The 20501-nt window shown below is 41.2% G+C and overlaps 1 protein-coding gene across 1 annotated transcript in view; it reads right to left on the bottom strand.

Moving 5' to 3' along the window:
• Positions 1 to 12727: 12727 nt before the first annotated feature.
• LSM5 (LSM5 homolog, U6 small nuclear RNA and mRNA degradation associated) overlaps positions 12728 to 20501 on the bottom strand; it is a 137876-nt gene continuing 130102 nt past the window's right edge. Inside the window, exon 5 of the mRNA XM_044083202.1 lies at positions 12728 to 13101. Within this exon, the coding sequence (XP_043939137.1) occupies positions 13069 to 13101 (33 nt within the window). The 3' untranslated portion in view covers positions 12728 to 13068. The remainder of the gene's footprint in view (positions 13102 to 20501) is intronic.

Genomic DNA, 20501 nt, shown 5'->3' with positions numbered 1-20501 from the left:
AGAGATATAAAACTAACCAAACTCAGAGATGATAAAAAGTTAGAGTCATTTAAACTGTCAGTTAACACATACTCCTTTTTCTCTTAAAACTGCTGCTTAGCTTGGAAGCATTTTCCAATAATGCTTCTAAAATAAACACTCAAAAAAAAATGTCAAGCTGCACTTACCTACTACCAAGACAATCACTCAGTTGAAATACTTTAAACAGGCAAGGTACTCTGGACAAGCCTGAATGTGCACTCCTCAACTACGCTTGAAAGACAGTTAACTTCTCTCTGCCCCACTGGTTGGCTCTCACAAAAAACACTGAATATGGAGATTGACAGTCTGCAAGATGACAGAGAGTAATTTTTACTGACTGCATAAAAATTCTAAGGGTGAGATTCCAGAAAATCTTACCGGCAGCATACTACAAGTCTTTGGGGTAATTAAAGGGATAGTGTAGCAAAGACATGAACCATAGCATTGACCATGCATGCAGACTTACAGGTAGTGCACTAATGCAGTTGGCTTTGCCTTCATTGTGGTTTTAAACACAATATACATTATGTAATACATAATGTATATGTAATGATTATATATATATATATATATATATATATATATATATATATATATATATATATATATATATATATATATATATATATCAATAAAATACTCAGCCCTAACTTACAGTGATTTCCCTCTCCATGCAACCACAATAGAGATATGCAACTAATTGTGGATTGGGTGGGTATTCAGCATAATGCTATGGCCATTTGAGGACAGCAAACGAGCTTTCTATGCTACGAACACCACATACTACTGGACAGCATGCATATGTCCACAAAATGAGCCGACAACAAGCATTACAATGCAAGCATAACCATCTCCTTGGAGTGTTTTCAAAGGAAGCCTCACAAAGGTAGTGTCCTCCATGGAAATCTTAACTTCAGCAAACAAATGACAGAACTATAACAGTGCTCATACTGAATACAGAACTAAAGAAAGGGATACAGCACAACAGATGGGATAAAGTAAGTATACATGCATTCGTATCTGGCAGCTATTCTAACTCCCATGTATAGACAATCCCATAGATGCGAGTATCTTGGAGAACTGCAGACTTGTACAATGTACTGGCTTACTCTTCAATAATGGCCCTCATTAATATGCAAGGTTTCAGAATTTTGGAAACTGATAGCTGACAGTGCCAATGTCTACTGATCCTTGTTGAATCCAAATTTATGTGGCAAAATTCTGATGTCTTGGGAAGGATGCCAGCTCTATTGGTGTAGAAGAATAACACCCCTGCTAGGACCAGAGCAGCCTGGTTTCAATTAATGGCCCATATATACTGGTAGGAACTGGTTAGGGAAAGGAATGATGAAGCTATGACTGCTTTCCCCTCTTCAGACTAGGCATAAGGATGAAATGTTAGTGTGATGCAGTCCATTGCTGAACGCTCAGTGAAACCTGGCACCATGAACAGTGGCAAGAGTAGGTTAACGTGCGGGCTATGAGGGAGCATTACAACTTTAGGAAGGGGCATGGACATAGCTAGAGTGATGCTAGTGCCCAATAGTTCACAATGGTCTTCTGAATGGTGCCAACATATAGGGGGTTGGGTCTATTAGTACTGTATCAAACTATACTCAATGAGCAGAAATGTTGGCTCCTAGTCTCTCGCTCGTCTTCCCCAGTACAATATCAGCTGGTGATCCTGGGACTGGAGTGGGTTAAATACTAGGGTGATGCTTTATAACAGTAGTACCATGCAGAAAAAGGCTCAGGATAGCCATACTTTCTCATGAGTCATCACCTTCCACAAAACCACAATAAAGAAAAAGTCTTTATAGATAAACATGAATACAACATAAGCTATATTACCAGAGTGAGAGATAAGCAGCCTTTCAGAAATTTCTGGGCTTTACAGGCACTGAATAACGCACAGTACAGTGCGTTACAGACATATATACAGGTATTTGCTAATATGTGGTAGTCTGAGCAGTTTGTCTACGTGTGTGTACAGCACTGAACAGTGTAATGCATTGTATAATAGAGAGCGGACACTGGTTTATACATATTAGGAATGCAATCACTCTGCACACAAGTTAACTGCAATAATATAGATAAATATGACTTCTAATCAGTACTAGCAGCTGTATAATATACACAGATGACTACACTACTACGATGGAAGCTATTAAGCACTTTTGGCTTGGTGGTGTGATACTTTGCATGTTAATTCACCACAATTATACTGTTAAATCTAACAGGTGACTGGGTAAGTGAGCTTTATTTGTTTAAAGTGTAATAATGCAGCTATTCTACACCTGTTTTGCATCTTCTGTCTTGTTTTGTGCATCAGCCACCTGTAGTATGTATTTGTCAGAATTATGTTCAACTACTGTGACTACACATAAAACACATGACTGCACAGACTTCAGCATTATTATTCCCTCTTGTGTTTCATGCAAAAAATGTATGAATTCCTCTAGGTTACCAGCAGTTTACTTTGGTGGTCTAAGCACTCAAACAATAGTGATATAGTGGTATGTTCCAGGGTGTCTTTACTGTCACAGTTCAACAACTTATGGTATTCATGTTATCACTGAACATGTAATAATCACAGGTCTCATAATTTTTAATCCCTATTGTAACACCTTCAACTGATTTTTGTTAGTTATAGTAAAAACATTTGTACCCTGACTGAACTGGTTTCCAGTCATTGCTCTTTAACCATGCTTCACAAACAATAACATCAATCTTGTGAAAACGTAGGACATCTTCCAATTAAAAAATATATATTCCTAATAATCCCAGCATTAACAAAAATCAGAGCTACAGCAAATGCTACTCTCTCTGAATGGTTACATTTTCAACCTGGCAAAAATCCTGTCTTAAAATCCTGTTGTGTGTTTGTCAAATATTACAATATATCAGCTGTGAAAATTCTCTTATCTGGTCTTGACAAGTGCACACTATCCTTTATAAACACTTGCCCCAAATTATGCTTGGATGTTGTACACATTTCCATTTTTATAACAGGTCATTTTTGTCATGTAGATATTTGCAGATTTGCACCTCCCCATTTTTTGATTTACAGTGACCAGACTAACTTCTGTAAGCAGTTTATGAAAAATACATCCTAACACCTGTACAAGCTATGCTAAGAGGGCTGCAAGTTCCCTACTAACAGTCAGACAGACCTTGCAGATGAGATCATTTGTACCAACATGAATAAAAAACAGCACTATAGTGCCTTACATTAAGGCATCCTCAGGCCTTTCTCACATCCTGTATTTTTGCTCCTAGCAAGCACAACACCATTCGATGCTCATCATCTTCTCTGCAAAAGTATCATTTCCTGTAGAATGTTGAATCTCCTAATGCAAGTACATCACTGCTGACCAGATCTGCCAACTTCTAATATCTACTCTACCAGTTGTTACAAAGGAATGATCTTCATCACCATTAGCCTGATTAATTCTACTCTTTTCACTGCTTACTTCATTAATTCTCATCCAGCTGGCTTTGTACTTACACAGCTTGATCCAAGTTTTCAACTTTGTCCTTGCTCCTCTCATTTTCTTACAATAATGTTCTTCAGTTTTTCCAAGTTCAGTTTTGATTTCTTCCTTTTCACCTGCCCTTTGCTACTTTTTTTTCTACCTTCTCTTTTGAAAAATTATACCTTTTTCTTAAGACAGGAGGTTTTCTGATATTACAAGGAATAACAAAGCAGTGCCCTTTTTATAAGTATTTGCTCTGTATTAGAGACATTAGTCAATTTCTTTTTCTTCCTTATTTGTTGCGAACTGCGGTAGTGGTGCTGCGCTAGCGTTGTCGCCTCACAGTAAGACGCTGTCCAGTTCGATTCTCAGCTAGAGCATCTTGTGTGTGGAAACATGCGTGAATGGGCATATCTTCGTTGAAGGCTGGCAACTCGGCACGTAAAAATCTACTGCCAATCATTAGCGGACCGGAGTTCCGCTGTGGCGACCCCTAACCGGGAAAAAGCCGAAAGACACATTTGCTGTGAGCTTCTTCCTTTCTTTATTTTTTTCTATGTGCTCTGAATCAGACTGCTGAATACTTGAAGCCTGAATTCTAAAGTTGTCATCGCTAGTATCATGTTTCAAAGGAGTTGAGTGATCATTTCTGATAATAGATACTTCCATTTCCTCAGTGTGTTCTACTTGCACTTTGTCTAATATTCTTTATCTCATCAGTCTAGTAATTATATTTATATATATAGGGTCTATATTAGATGAACGAACACTTAAAATGTTGAGTAAAACATGCTCAACAGCTTTTAAGTGAACATTCATCTAAGCAAAACCTCAAAATGTTGAAACAAGGAGTTTCAAAAATTTATAGTTGGCCAGCCGTCAGGAAACCAACACCTGACGGCTAAAATGTACTGTATACCATTAGAAACCCCCCAAACAAAAAAAATAAACAAAACAAAAACAAATCAACAAACAAAATAAAGTGGGAGCTGTGCCCCCCCCCCCTACTTAAACATACCAACTCCGAGATCACACCACAGTGGAGGACTATCATAACACTAAACAGGGTGAAAGTCGAGAACACACCACAGTGCAGGTCTGTAAGAACAGCTAGACAGGACGAACATTCTGACGTTAGCCGTTGGCTTCCTGACGGGTGGCCAACTATAAATTTTCAAAACTCCTTGTTTCGACATTCTGAGGTTTCACTTAGATGAATGCTCGCTTAAAAGCTGTCGAGTGTGTCATACTCGACATTTTAAGCATTCGTTCATTTAACAGAGACCATATATATATATATATATATATATATATATATATATATATATATATATATATATATATATATATATATACACACACATTACATACATACACACACATATATATGGGGTCTCTATACATATAAATAAATATGCAGCCGCGGTGGTGCAGCGGTAGGGTTGTTGCCTCACATCAAGAGGTTCTCCTGTTCAATTCTCGGCTGGAGTGCCTTCTGTGTGGAGTCTGCATGTCCTCCCTGCAGTCGAGTGGCGTTCGAAAGATATGCGTGAATGGGCGTGCCTTCTGAGCTGGGAATTTCTGGTTAAAGGTTTATAGTGCCTGAATATTTGAACTGTATCTTACTGAAATTGGTTCTCCTTGTTTGCTCTAGCATAGACTAGATCCAGGCCTGCTGAATCTAGCTTTGTTTATATGCTTGTTGTTTGTTTGCTTGTTATTTCCCTGGAAGCTAATTCCACCTAATACGCAACTTCTCAGTGCTTCTGTGGATCACTAGTGATATCTGCATTGCTTACTGTACTTATTTCCTTGTTTCACTTGAAAGAAAGTTACTGTTTGTCGTTTTTGCATTTAGTTACTTGTAACACATTGCACTCAAGTTACCGGGCACTTGCTCACTAAAGCAATTATATAAGTCAGCACTAAAAATTAAAAGCACTACACCCTCACTCCCCACTGGCCCTTGTTTTCAATTAAGGAATTCCCAATATTATTCTAGCATGTCCAAAGGTCAGTTGTCAATTTTCTCTCCGGTCCAGCTGGTGAATCTGGGAATCTTGAGGCAATGTTATAACTGCCTCATGTACACAGACAACCCTCTCCTACTCCCACATAACACAAATACTTGCGAGAGATGCAGCTATTTAGCCAAACTGGAGGCTGAGCTCTCTCAACTCAGGACTGACAAGACCAGACAGGAGGAGAAGGCAACTACACACACCACAAAACCAGCCTCACATAATGCTACCACTCCACTGAATCAAACACATAAACACACAAAGACATACTCGGAGGCTCTGAGTAAAAATTTACCTAAACAGCAGAGGCCTCCAAAGCAGACACCCAAACAACTGCTACCTCAAGACACCCCACAAGCAACACATAAACCACAAAAGCAGTGTGCAAAGCAGTCACAGCCCTTAAGGCCAAATACAACACCAAACATACTTGTCATAGGTGACTCCATAGTCAGACACACTGACGTCCCACTCACTAGGCTGAACAAGGAGAGGGTCACAGTAAGCTGCCTATCGGGCGCTAGAATCCGCCACATAACACAAGCACTGGTCACTCCACGGCAAGTACAAATATGACACAGTCATTGTCCATGCTGGTGTGAACGACCTGAGACGTACCTCCCTGGACTACATGAAAAGAGACATAGAGGAGCTCTCTGATTATGTAAGCCCAGGCAGGTATGACCCTAACCCTGAGCAGTATCCTTCCTTCACCAAGAATGATGCCACAATATAGAGACAAGATAATCAGCTTTAACAATTGGCTTAATGTCTGGTGTCATTCAAAGGGGATCCAGTGTCTGTCTGCCTGGGATGACATGCTTGACAAGCCACGCTGCTTCGCAAGGGACGGCTTGCACCTGTCACCCCTGGGATTCCGGATATTGGCTAAGGCTCTTGCCACCCCCATAGTGCCTTTTTTAGGCAAGGCTCAAATTCTAAACCTACCACCATAGAAAACAAAAATGGGAAGAAACTGAGGGTAATGCTGCTCAAGGCCAGAAGTCTAAATCTCAAAATGCACGCACTCGAGGCCCTTCTCAGTATGGAGAACATCGATGTCTGTGCTGTAACTGAAACATGGTTCAAGGCTCCTGAGAGCACCCTAGCACTATTAGGTTTTACCTCATATCATGCGTTCCGGCCCCAAAACCCAGACCACACCACAAAAGGAGGGGGGTGTATCCATATTCATAAAGGATACCCACACCTCCAGGTTGGTGGCAACGCACGAAGCTTCGGAAACCATCCAGGTGCAACTAACCATAGGCAAAACTGCTCTACAAATTGTAGCATGCTACAGGCCACCCTCTCAAACTCAGGAACCCCACACAGCCTTTCTGAAGACACTGGAGGGTATAAATGTATCTCCAAACACCATCATATTGGGTGACTTCAACTACCCGAATATAGACTGGGAACATTACACAAGCCCTAACTTTCTAGCCCAACGGTTCCTGGAGTTCATAAATTCAAATGCCATGGAACAGCTAGTCACTGTTCCCACGAGAGGAGAAAATATACTAGATCTCATTGTCACAAACATGGGGACAAAATGCTCCACACCGGAAGTATATCCCTCATTGGTGAGATCTGATCATAAACTAATCTCACTGGAAATCCACATCCCGCCCCCACCACAAACAAAAAAGACCATAGTGAAGAACTTCTAAAGCAAACTTCACACTACTCAAGACTGGTGTGGTATCCTTCAAGGCCCCTGAGCCAGTGGAAACCACAACCCAAGCTGCGGAAGCCCTTACAAATGCCTTCTATGAACACCTCCAGGACTGCATGGATCAGGCAATCCCAAATAAAACCAAGACTCTTTCCACAAAGGGCAAATGTCCAGTCTGGTGGACCCCAGCCATTAACAAACTTTACAATAAGAGGAGAAAGCTATTACATGATAGAACAAAATCCATAAAAGGGAAGTCACCCTGATCATTATTAGTAAAAAAATACGAGCACTCATAAAATCAACTAAGGCCAATTTTGAGAGAAAAATTGCCATGGATTCAAAGGACAATCATAAGGCCTTTTTCAGCTATGTTAGGAACCTGGGTGGAAACTCCCAGATATGCTCAGAATTAGTCCAAAATGATACAAAAATCACTGAACCCACAGACATTGCCAACATACTGGCAGACAGGTTCAGTGCAAACTTCACCCCCGCCCCAAAAGAAAGATAACTATCCCAGCCGAGTGTAGCCTCCCGACATCTCAAATGCGCAGGTGAAAGCTGCACTCTCTAAAGCTAAAAACACAGCATCAATGGGACCGGATGGTGTCCCCGGCTGTGTGCTACACGAGCTAAATGAGGAATTAAACCCGCACATAAGGCAGCTGTTTAATCTCAGCCTTACCACAGGATACGTGCCCAAGGAGTGGCGTACGGCAACCCACTCCACAAAGGCGCCCCACGGACCCTGGTAATTACCGCCCATAAGCTTAACAAGTCTAGTCTGCAAAGCTATGGAGAGGATCATAATGGAGCTCATAAACAAAGATATAGGGGACTTGCAGACATTGGACCCGACCCAGTTTGGCTTTGTCAAGGGAAGATCATGCCTTTTGAACTTGGTCGACTTCTTCAAACAGTCACCAAGGCCATTGATGAGGGAAAGGCAGTCCATACAGCCTACCTTGACCTTGCAAAGGCTTTCGACACAATACCCCACTCGGGTATTGTAGAAAAACTTACCAGCTTAAATGTAAACCCATATGTCACAAGATGGGTTGCAAACTGACTTAAGGACAGAACCCACAGGGTTAGAGTTGCTGGCGCTGTGTCAGACTCCAAGCCGGTCACAAGTGGTGTCCCACAGGGCTCGGTCCTTGGCCCCTATTGTTTGGCATCTACTTCTCAGAAGTACAGGCCAACATAGGAGGACTTTATTGACAAAGTTTGCAGACGACTGCAAACTGGGCCATAGTGGAAAGTGCATCAGACACGGATATCCTTCAGAAGGGACTCATGGAAACAGATAGCTGGTACCAGAGCCATGGCCTGAAGTTAAACGCCAAAAATGTATAGTCATACCCTTCGGGAAAAACAAGGTAACCCCAAGCTACCATATAGGTGGCAATCCACTAAGCACAGAAGAGGTTATCAGGGACCTGGGGACCCAGGTTGACAGTGGCCTTTCTTTGACACTCACATTGCTAAAGTGGTTAGAAAGACCTTCTACATTGCCCACCTGATCATGAAGGGATTCACATCCAGATCTAGTGAGGTTATTGTTCCCCTGTACTCTTCACTTATCAGACCAATGATCGAGTACAATGCCCCATTCGGGATGTATCTCACCCGACATCTGCAGCAATTGGAGAGACCCCAAAAGTTCCTCACCAAAAGGATAAAGGACTCCAAAATCTGTCATATGCTGCCAGATTGAAGAAACTCCAGCTCTATTCAGTCGCATACCGCCTGCTCAGAGGTGACATGTGCCTGACATACAAGGCCATGTCCAACCCGGAATTAATGGACATGCTCCACCTCAAAAAATCAAATCCACCAAAACCACTAGAGCAAGCGACTTAAACCTTAGCACGGATATAAATAGGACGTGCTGGAGGGATAGATTTATCACTCAGAGACTCCCTATGCTGTGGAATAAAATCCCGGTCCATGTGAGGCAGAGCACCTCGCTGACTCTGTTCAAGAGAAATCTAGACCTGTGGATGGGAGATCGTAGGTTTACCCCGGGAATCATCTCTGTGTCACTGCTGGACAGAGGCACAACAAACTAATGGGCACAGTATTTTTTCATATAAGGGGTGGCGTAAGCCACAAAAATTTGGGCTAGGCTTATAAATGCCTTAGGGCAGATAGCCTAGTATAAACCTATGAACCTATGAAGGTTGGGCGTCGGGCTGGCAACCCGGCACCATAAAAATCTACTGCCAATCATTAGCGGACCGGAGTTCTGCTGTGGCGACCCCTAATAGAGAAAAGCTGAAAAGACAAACAACAACATAGATATATATATATATATATATATATATATATATATATATATATATATATATATATATATATATATATATATATATATATATATATATAAACAAACAACGGTTCTCCAAGCTGTGCCAATCACACAACTGCAATTATCATTACCAAGTCTCGAGTTAACTACATCCTGCAACTTGTGACATGAGGAACACAGGTCACCAATGTTATCAGGTGTTACCTTTAAATATACATAGCATTTACTACACACAGAGACACTTGTGCTTTAGCAAATCATTTATGGCATACTCATTTAAGGAATCCATTTTCAGCTGCAAACAAAGAATTCTAAAAGAAAAGGATAAACAAAATCACACAAAATCTCCTTGAATTCTGTGGTAAGTCAACTGATAAACTTTAAACTAAGTACAATAAAGCTGTCACTTACTTACCATACCAGTTGTGTCAAGTGATACAACCTGGATTTCCTTTACATCGTGCACTCCCTTTTGCTCACAGTCACACCTAGTTACAACAGTAAAGATCAAAAAATGACAAACAGGATTGTTTCAGATACGCCCAGAATTATGCTCTGCAGTCTGTAGTAATGTGTAGCTGTCTAGACCCATTGGGACGGCTAGAATATGCCAGTTTAAAACATATTTCTAACAAACAGAAAAAGTTAGAGGTAAAACAACAAAACATAAATCAAAGTAAATTTTCCTTTTCACAAGCTATCCCTTTCTTCCTATAAACAGTGAAAAAACTGACATAAAAACAAACTGTAAATCAAAATAAAGCTTCTGTTACCAGGCAAATGCATATCCGATCACAAACCAACACAAGATTGTTTCAGGTAAGCTCTGCACTAGTCTGAAACACTCATGTACATGGCATTATTACCTCTACTTAGGGAGACAGTGTAGTTGCCCAATACCAAAGTACATCCATTGGGTTACATCACTTGTCTGTGTTGCACATGTAAATGACTACAGTGCATAAAGAACACTTCTGTGCTGTGGAAAGATACAGCCTGGATACTGTGTCATTGCCTACATTTATGAGGCTTCCTTTGGACATGGTTTAATGTACATGGCAATTCTTCTACTGTAACAAGTGTGGTGGCCACCTTTTGTAGCTACTGAGGCATATATTTCTATTATGTTTTGTCCACAGCTGTGCCATGTTCTCAGCACAGAAAGCTGTTTGCCATCTGCAACTGTCAATGACAGTATGTCACTTGCCAATAACATATGCAAGCAGCTGTATACCTATGAGGCTGTGTAGAAAAGTGAACCACTCTGATGTTTAGGACTGTGCGTGTGCGCATGTGTGTACGTATATATGTATGTATGTATGTATCTATGAGTGCACATGAGTACATACTTAGTGCACTGGATAAAAATCTGTTTGGACAATGCTACAGTCCATATGCATACAACATGACTACTGTTTGTTACACTGCCCTTTTAGCTACTCCAAAAACTTTGAAAAACAGTGTACGAACTTTTAGAATTCCCACCTGCATGTATGCAAATATAACCTTAATGAAAGCAATGGCAAACATACACTGTATTTGTTTATTTTATAAAACCTTCTTTGTCAATATTATTGCTCCTGTGCATTTCACATATGAATACAGTTTGTTGCTTTGCCCCTTTAACTACTGTTAAAAGTTTGGAGTAGAGTACTGGATGACTTTTTGGAATTTTACCCTAAGTTGTGTCCCCTCCCATGCTACCACCCATGTCAGGGATTACTGGAGAGATGGAATTCACTCTCTAAGCAGGCAGTTGCTTTCTAGAAATGTCCCTGTTTAGAAAATTTTCTAAGTGGCATAAACACCGTCATCACCATTAAAACAGAGAACACAAGACATTACACTTACCATTAACAAGCAATACGACCTTTAGATTGAGAAAACTTTTATGGCATAACCAAATGACCAATAAGCTACTGCCACCTATGTAGAAAGACAAAGCCTTGAATATGGTCTACGCAATTGACGTCTAACTTGAGATCTAGTGCTTGAAGCATCTGGTGGGGGCAGAGCCAGTTGAATTTTGCATAGGTCCTCTAACAGGAGGGACTGGAATGCAAATACATGAATGGGGAGAGGGTGATAGGCTCACCAAACCACTGATTAGTGGCAGCCACAGGAGGGTGTGACAGTATGCACTGACGTTGAGAGGACACTGAGCTTCTGCAGTGGCATGGCTCGCTTGTTCCCCTGCTTCATGTGAGACTGCGGGGGTTAGGCTATTGTACCACTGGGGAAATTTCTCATCAGCTTTGAGTGAAAGCTCCACAGCTGAAGAATGAATGGATTGTCTGAATGTTGGGAAGCCAGCAGGGTATGGGGGCAAAATATTTACACAGTAGGCAAAAATAAAGGGATAGACACTTAAAATAAGCATCTGATTAACCATCATTTTTAACTTTTCCTTTATTTTACAAAACAAACATTTATGCCTTACTAATTATAAACTCAACACTAGAAATACTCACTGAATGTGATTCAAGTTTAGCTGGATGTACAAAACTTTAAGAACAGTATCGTTGGCTTCAAAAGCTCCAATGATTATGCTGTCCTACCATGAAACAGCAGGATTTCAACATTGCAAGTCTCTCTCAAAAAAAAAAAAAAAAAAAAAAAAAGACACAAACTATTAAACTGAAAAACAACTTCAACGAAACTTACTAACAAAAAAAAAATATATATTAAATACAACTATACTTAAAATGGTTTCAATCCAGAAAAAAGTTGATATCTGCACATTTCAACAATGCTGTCTCTGCAATCTGATGAGCAAACTAATCTTAAGAAAGCCAGTGTTTCTCTTCTGGCACACACACTATACTAAATTTCTGACAGGTTCGACACCGTACATTTTAGATTCATGTTCGGACTGTCCTCCCCATGTAGCATAGCACTTGCTGGGTACACCATCTCTTTTTTCTAACAATGTTACTCATACCAATGGGACATAGTGAACATCAGCATTTTATGGAACTTAAAACACTTTAGCAGCACAAACAACCTCCGACTAAATACTTCAGTTAAATTGGAAATGGTAACAAGAGCCAGACTCCAAGAGAGTTGTTCTCAGTGCAAGTCGGACCTGATTTTGAAAGTCTTGCTCACAGTGTTAGTGGCTTACACTGGCAGCCAGATTGCTGGCTCACACCCAGAGCAGGTCTTGGAATCGGGCCCTAAGAATTTAACTTCTGAACAATAAGACTTGTAAGACTAATTAAAATAAGCTGATGTTTTAATATAAAGCAACATGTAATTTTAACAGATAAACCAAAACATGACCACCTTTTTAAACTGAAAAACCACAAGCATTTTACTTTATGCCTGCTTACAACTTTTAAGACATTTTCAAAACCAATACAGCAGGTGTTTACCACGTCAAAAATAAATAAAACAAATTGCTTCAATAAACAATAACCTTGATTGCATTCACTGAAAGTGATTGAAAGTTGTGTTTTTTTAAACTGTCCTTTTGTCTTTAATATGATTTTAGTTGGAAAAAATAACTTCATTCCACGGTGATCAAATGACTATTTACAATTCAGAAAATAAATCTGTTCACATCTCTGGACCTTCTCCACCAGGAATAAGCTGAAAAGAAAAAAAAATACAAAACAATACTGAAAGAACATATTAAGATAATCCTTATTAACACCATGATCAACAGCTCCTAATTATAAAATGCAAAACATGTACTTCACAAACAAGGAATGACAACGGGAAGGTTGCATTACTATTTACATTCATGCCTACGTTGAAAGGTCAGTTAAACTCTGACATGTGGAATATATAAGCAAATTAAGTTCCTTAACTAGAACTACAGTTTATGACAAGTCACAATTAAGATGAAGAACGGGTCATTATAATCTCACCTGTTTTCTACACTTCACTATTAATGCCAAGTAAATAAAACTAAAGAAACATGCCACAGTATTCAAGTTTCTTCCAAAATGAAGCCTTCATAATAATGAGCTGCAAAAATTCTGAAGATAAAACCAATACTGGAAAAAAATAAAAATGACTTTAAATTTCTGCTCCACCAAATCACACTCAAGCTGGCATTCCCAAAAATCAGTTTAATGGCTATAATGAAAACTGATACATTAAATAAGTTTTAAGTACTCGAGTATCAGTGAGGTACTCACCTGTAATACTCCATGTGGCAATTCTTTCAAAATGCAAACTTTAAACCCAGAATCCCAGGACTACTACTACTTAATATTAATACTTTCACAGCCCACTACCATTAGGAAGTCAGCCAATGAAGGCTAAGCCCTATCTTTTCTTAAAGACATTCATATTTGTATGTTCAAATATAAAAATTCATTTCTCAGTGCTGTGATATCCCTTCTCTCCTAAATGGATACATCTCGGGCAAGGATGATAACAGGGAAATAATATCATAACTGAAGGCTTCGTACTATCATAGCTAACAAATATTTCATTATTCCATTCCAAGGGTTCTCTGCTGGGCTCTCTCCTGTTTCGCATCTACTTTTCTGAAGTAAAAGCCAGTACTAAAGTGCTCTGGTTCACTAAGTTTGCAGATGACTGCAAGCTTGGACCAGTCACAAATCTCCAAATGACTTGGCCATCCTGCAGGAAGGTTCGTCTCAAATAAATAACCGGTATCAAAATTGTGGTCTGAAACTAAATGCCAAAAAAATGCATTACTGTAGCTTTTGGGAAGTCATCTATCCCAGGGAACTACCACACTGACAATATGCTCTCAAGAGTTGACCCAGTTGTTCAGGTTTGGGAACTTATGTGGAATAGTGACCTAACTTCTGACCAACATGTGTCTACTGTTGTAAAAGTCCTTCTGTACAGCACAGCTTTTAGAATTGTGTCTAGATCTAGGGATGCCAATGTCCCCATTTACTTAGCACTCACTCATTAGGCCAGTCATTGAATATAATGCCCTGTTTGGCATGTATCTGTCCAGTCACATACAATAACCGAACACCAAGTACCTTACTAAAAAGGATACAAACCTAAACAACATGTCTTACATGGACTGACTCAAAGCCCTGTCACTATACTCAATACCCTACAGACTACTAAGAGATGACCTCTGTCTGGCATACAAGGCATCCTCTGACCAATTACTGATGGATTTACTGCACATCAGCAAGTCAAATGGCATTAGAGATACTTGCTCTAGGGATCTAAACCTCTTCTGCAACATCAACAGATTCATTTGGAGGTCCAGTAACATTTCTGCATCCTCATTCACATAAAATAAAGTTCATCCCTCTCCATTTTCAAGTACAACTTGGATCTAAAGATGGTAAACAGAAGCTTTATCCCAGGGGAGCCCCCTGCACTACTAAAGGACAGATGCAGCTCCTAAATGCTTTATCCCACGCATGGGCCCCCTCAAATTATCCACTGTATGATCCCCAGTTATTCACATTAGGGGTAATATATAATTATCAACCATGGGATGGGAAAGGCCAATCTCTACCAAATGTGACAGTTGTTTCAAACAGAAAAAGGAAAAGCTGCTAACCTAGTACTTACTTATGAACCTATAATATTTGATCTCTGCGACTTAGTCTCTCAAAGAGTTGAATACTAACAGTGCAATATCCATTGCCGGAAAAAACCCCTACAATCTCTGAAGTCAGAGTAGGGATTACTATTTAATGAACTTCTCAGTATTGCAGTTTGAAAGGAAGTGTCAACAAAGAACTAATGTGCAACAAAGTCACAGGCTGCCTTACACGAGGCAACCTTTACAATATTCTTTAACACGCTTCGCTGAAACTACAAAGAATGCCCAAACAGTTGTAACCAGGTCAGATGTTATAGGGCATCTGCTGTCAAGTTTCTTCAAATCTCAATGGACAATCAAGTGGAAAGTGTATTTTTGGAGCATCATGATTAGACCAATCTTTCCATGCAAACAAAGCAAATGTGAAAAAAGCTCATTACACCCTATAGCAGTATCAGTTTAATACTTTTACTATGGAGCTTCTTCCTGAAGTCTCTGTTCCTATTAATTCTAGGGCGACTTTGAAACCCAGCTACAAAGGGCTCGCTCTCCAAAATTATTTGACAAACTTGTTCTAATGAAGTTTTAACAATATCTACAGGAACCCCAATGCCATAATGCAATCCTATCCTCGGCAATTTTGTTCCTTAGGGTTTTATATAACATTCCCATGCAAATCTGAAGACAAGAATTTTTGTATCAACCAACACTCTCTAAATGTCCAGACTCTGCTTTTTAAGGTTTGCACTGTAAAATAACATCCCTTCCAAGCCTACTGCCTGAACCACTTGGCCTCAACTGCAGAGTTCACCAGTCATCTTTACCCACATCTTTCCCTCTCTATAAGCCGTGACATCAGAAATGATGTCCTTCTATTCTCATATTGCAGTATTCCAAACCCTTGGATTATCCTCTGCTTACTAAAAGCTTGTAGTCACTGCTAGGTATGTGGGACGACTGACGTTGGCTGGGGAGCATGGGCCATAAAAGTGATGTCTGCATGTACCTTTCCTCGGAACTTCTCTGCCGCCAGTCGAACTTCAGCTCTTCCTGCTGTTCCATCTTCTCTTTTGAAGATAAGTACCCAGTTCCGGACGTTTTTTTTTTGTTTCTTTTGGGTCACTGCATGCCTGTTTAGGTTCACATCATCCAAAAACGGAAAGTGCAGGTGCGGACGTCAGATCCCCCATAAGGACGCCCCCGAACTCTGCCTTTTATGTTTAAGGCCTACTCATGACCATAAAACCGGAGCGATCTGTCAGGCCTTTGCCCTTAAGGCAGTCTGCAGCCATCTGCACGCCCTCAATAAACATTGAGCGCATGCAATCTGCAGCCGCCTGCACGCCCTCAATATTTATTTTAGAAAACCAGCATCTCAAACGCTTAGCACTAGTTATGGAAGGGCCGTCCAGTCTGTCTATCGAGCCACCCAAAAAAAGAAGGCCAAAGTTTCTTGGCTTGAATCTGCTGCTACATCTCCTCCACCAGACGTCCCTACTGTGGCGACAGCCTGGAGAATTCAGAATCTGATAAAATGGATATAGCAGGTACTGTTCGGGAGGCCGCAAAACCTAGAGGGGAAGGCACATCTGTGGAGGCTTCGATGTCAGCCACCGAGGATGAGGGGGAACCTCGGCTTGTTCCACTGCCCAGACAGACTCGTTCACGGCTCCAGAGCTTACCGAACCTACGCCTCCCTTAGACCCTATGCCCACTAGGCCTTCCTTGAAAAGGAAACAGAAGTCCAAGCATGTTTCACCCCCTGCTAAAAGCCAACCAGACTGGCAAGCCTTCTCACAAAGTTTATTTAATACATTCATGGCCCAAAGGCCTGCTATGCCTGCCTTTCCACCAGTTGCCCCTCCACTTATTACTCCAAGGCCTCAGGTCAAAGACATCCCTCAACCTGAAGCAGAGTATTGCTCTGACTCTCCCTCAGAGCACTCACTTTCCTGTGCGTCTCAGATGCCATCTCTTCTTGGCTATGCAAAAAAAACCCTCACCAGCCTCAGTAAGAAGCTGAGATCCCTCATAAAATCCTCAAAAGCTAGTTACGAAAATAAAATTGCCAAAGATTCCAAAGACAACCACAAGGCATTCTATAGTTATGTCAAGAATCTAAATGGCAATGCTCAGATCTGCACTGAGTTACAACAGAATGGCATTAAATATACTGATCCCAAGGATATTGCCAATATCCTGGCAGATCAATTTAGTGCCAACTTCACCCCACTCTCACCCCCTAAAGGGCCCATCTCAATACCAAATGATTGCCAAATTCCGATAATCATGGCCACACAGGCAGAAACCGCACTCTCCAAAGCTAAGAATACAGCATCCATGGGACCAGATGACACCCCAGGCTGTGTACTACATGAACAACAAAATGAACTGGCACCTCACCTAAGTGTCATGTTTAATCATAGCCTCACCTCAGGCTTCGTGCCCACTGAGTGGCGCACAGCTACAGTTATCCCGCTTCACAAGGGAGGATCCACCTTGGATCCCGGGAACTACCGTCCCATCAGTCTGACAAGCCTGATTTGCAAGGGTATGGAACACATTATCATGGAACTTATAAACAAAGACATTAGCAACCTTCAAACACTGGACCCCACCCAGTTTGGGTTTGTGAAGGGCTGATCTTGTCTCCTGAATCTGATTGACTTCTTCGAATCAGTCTCCAGAGCTGTGGATGAGGGTAAGGCAGTCCACACAGCCTATCTGGACCTCGCCAAGGCCTTTGACACCATCCTCCACTCTGGAATCATAAATGAACTTACTAAGCTGGGCATATATCCCTACGTCACTTGATGGGTTGCTAACTGGCTTACTGACAGAACCCAGACAGTAAAAGTAGCCAACTCCAAATCCAGCTCCAGACAAGTGGAGTACCTCAGGGTTCAGTCCTGGGACCACTCTTGTTTGGCATCTACTTCTCTGAAGTACAGGCCAACACTAAGGGACTCTGGCTAACAAAGTTTGCAGATGACTGCAAACTGGGAGCCATTATTGAATCCCCAAATGATGTGGATATTCTACAAAAGGGCCTTACAGAAACAGATGCCTGGTGCCAGAGCCATGGGCTCAAGCTTAATGCCAAGAAATGTATAGTTATCCCCTTTGGAAAAAAACATGTACCCATGAATTACCACACAGGTGGCAGGACACTAAACATCGAAAGTGTGATGAAAGACTTAGGGACACAGGTGGACAGTGGTCTCACTTTTGATAACCACATTGCCACAACAGCCAGGAAATCCTTCTATGTGGCACACCTCATCACTAAGGGCTTTTCATCCAGAAAAAAAGAGGTCATTGCCCCACTGTACTCATCCCTCATTAGACCCATTATAGAGTATAATGCCCCGTTTGGTATGTACCTCACAAGACATCTGCAACAGCTTGAAAGGCCACAGAAATACCTCACTAAAAGAATCACAGGCCTAAAGCAGATGCCATATACTGACCGTCTAAAAAAACTCCAGCTATACTCTGTGACATATCGCCGACTCAGAGGCGATCTCTGCTTAACATACAAGGCCATGTCAAACCCTGAGCTGTTGGACATGCTCCACTTAAAGAAATCCCAATCCCTCAGAGCCACACGCTCCAGGGATCTAAACCTTGTCATCACAATGAACAAAACATGCTGGAGGGATAGGTTCCTGACCCAGAGACTCCCCATACTCTGGAATAGACTGCCCATACATATCAAGCAGAGTGCCTCATTGGCCCTCTTCAAAAGGAACCTTGATGATTGGATGGGAGATAGGAAATTCACCCCGGGGCCTGGAGAAGTAAATATTGTGGGAAGAAATATCCAGGGAATTGTTATGGCTAGGCTTGCATAGGCCCTAGGGCCGATAGCCTAGTACCAACCTATGAACCTATGCCTCCCCAGAGGAGGATTCTGCTGATACAGACTCTCCAGGTGATGATCTCACTTTTGGTGAGACCATCTCTAAAATGAGAGAATTTTTTTAAGTGGGATTCCTCTGAGATGTCAGAGGTTAAAAAAAAACAGATACTATGAACTCCTGCAATTGGGCAAGCCTGCTCTTTCTGCTATTCCACCTGTCCTGCCTGCTTTCATTGTAGCTTCTGTCAACTCAGATTTAGAACCCCCTACCCCTTGAAGGCCTGACAAGTTCTATAAGGTCCAGTTGCAGACCCTGGCAATGTTTCAGTCTCTGCTGATAAGCCTTCCATACTTCTTCCTTCCACATCTGTCCTCCCACAGACAAGAAAATCAGGGCCATGGAAAGTATTGGCAAAAAAGTATATACTTCTGCTACTTTGGCCTTCAGGGCAGTGAATTACAGACACACATGTCAAAGTATGCACTAGTCCTTTTGGCCCAGGCCACCAAGCTCTTATCAGACCTCCCTGATTCTTCTCCTAAGGCACAAACTTCTATAGCCTCCTTTCCTTATCTTCCCAGGTCACTAGATATTCAATTAGATGCAGTTATGATGCTGTGGAAGCTTCTGCCAGATCTGTTGCATTTGCTTCAGTCCTGAGAAGATATTCTTGGCTAAGACTACAGCCTTTGCCCAACGACATTAGGGTCAAACTTCTGGATGCACCCCTGGATAACTCTGCCCTTTTTGGCTAAGTGGCGGAGTTATTCAAAACTTTTCAACAAAAGGGAAGGAGCTACAGGATTTAAAGCACTTGTTTGCATCTCATACCCAAATTTCACAGGAACTACCCCTCCAAAACCCAGTTCATCAGAAAACACTCCGCTCCACCCCCTCCTTCCAGGGGCAGAAAGAGCACCAGGAAGCAACAGACTCCTTCCAGACCTGCTCAAACCCCTGCCCAGAAACCTCAGTTTCAGAACAGGGCAAGTAGTCTGTGACTACTTGCCTCTGCTGCCCAATTTCCCCAATTTCATTCCCCTGTCCCTAAGGGTGTCATCCAGTTTGGAAAACCATTACAAAGTAAAATAAACAGTACACACTCCTGCCAAAGGTGGCTCACAAACAACAAAATCAAGGCTTAAAAACAAGATGTGAGCAGACCAACAAAGCTGAGAAAAAGCTAAAAAATGTCCTAAAACACTTCTTTATTAGAGAAGGATAAGCGCTTTCGCAGGGTTTCTACTTCATCAGATCCATATAAAAAGCAACTCAAAGTAAAACATTTATACAAGTTAAAATCACATATAATTAAAAAATCAAGTTCACCTTCTACTAATTAAAAGCTGCCCTTAAAAGCCTTTTCTCTAATTTAATAGCATCAGAGAGTGAAGCCCTCGAACAACTACAGAGATTGGATAGTATCAGCATTAGACCAGATGATAAAGGGGGCACAGTAGTTATTCTTAATAGAATTGATTAAGTTCTATGAATGAAATGCTTTTGGATGTAGAGACATACACGGTGATAGATGCAAAGATTACTAATAGAAGTATAAGTACCATCAGGGATGTGCTCTACGAGCTACTTATGTACGGGCTGTTAGATTTTGACTTAAATGAATTTCTGCT

Source organism: Protopterus annectens, chromosome 9.part0 (assembly GCF_019279795.1).
Source record: "Protopterus annectens isolate FY-2018-M chromosome 9.part0, PAN1.0, whole genome shotgun sequence".
NCBI lineage: Eukaryota > Metazoa > Chordata > Ceratodontiformes > Protopteridae > Protopterus > Protopterus annectens.
This window is presented reverse-complemented; position numbering and strand designations above follow the sequence as displayed.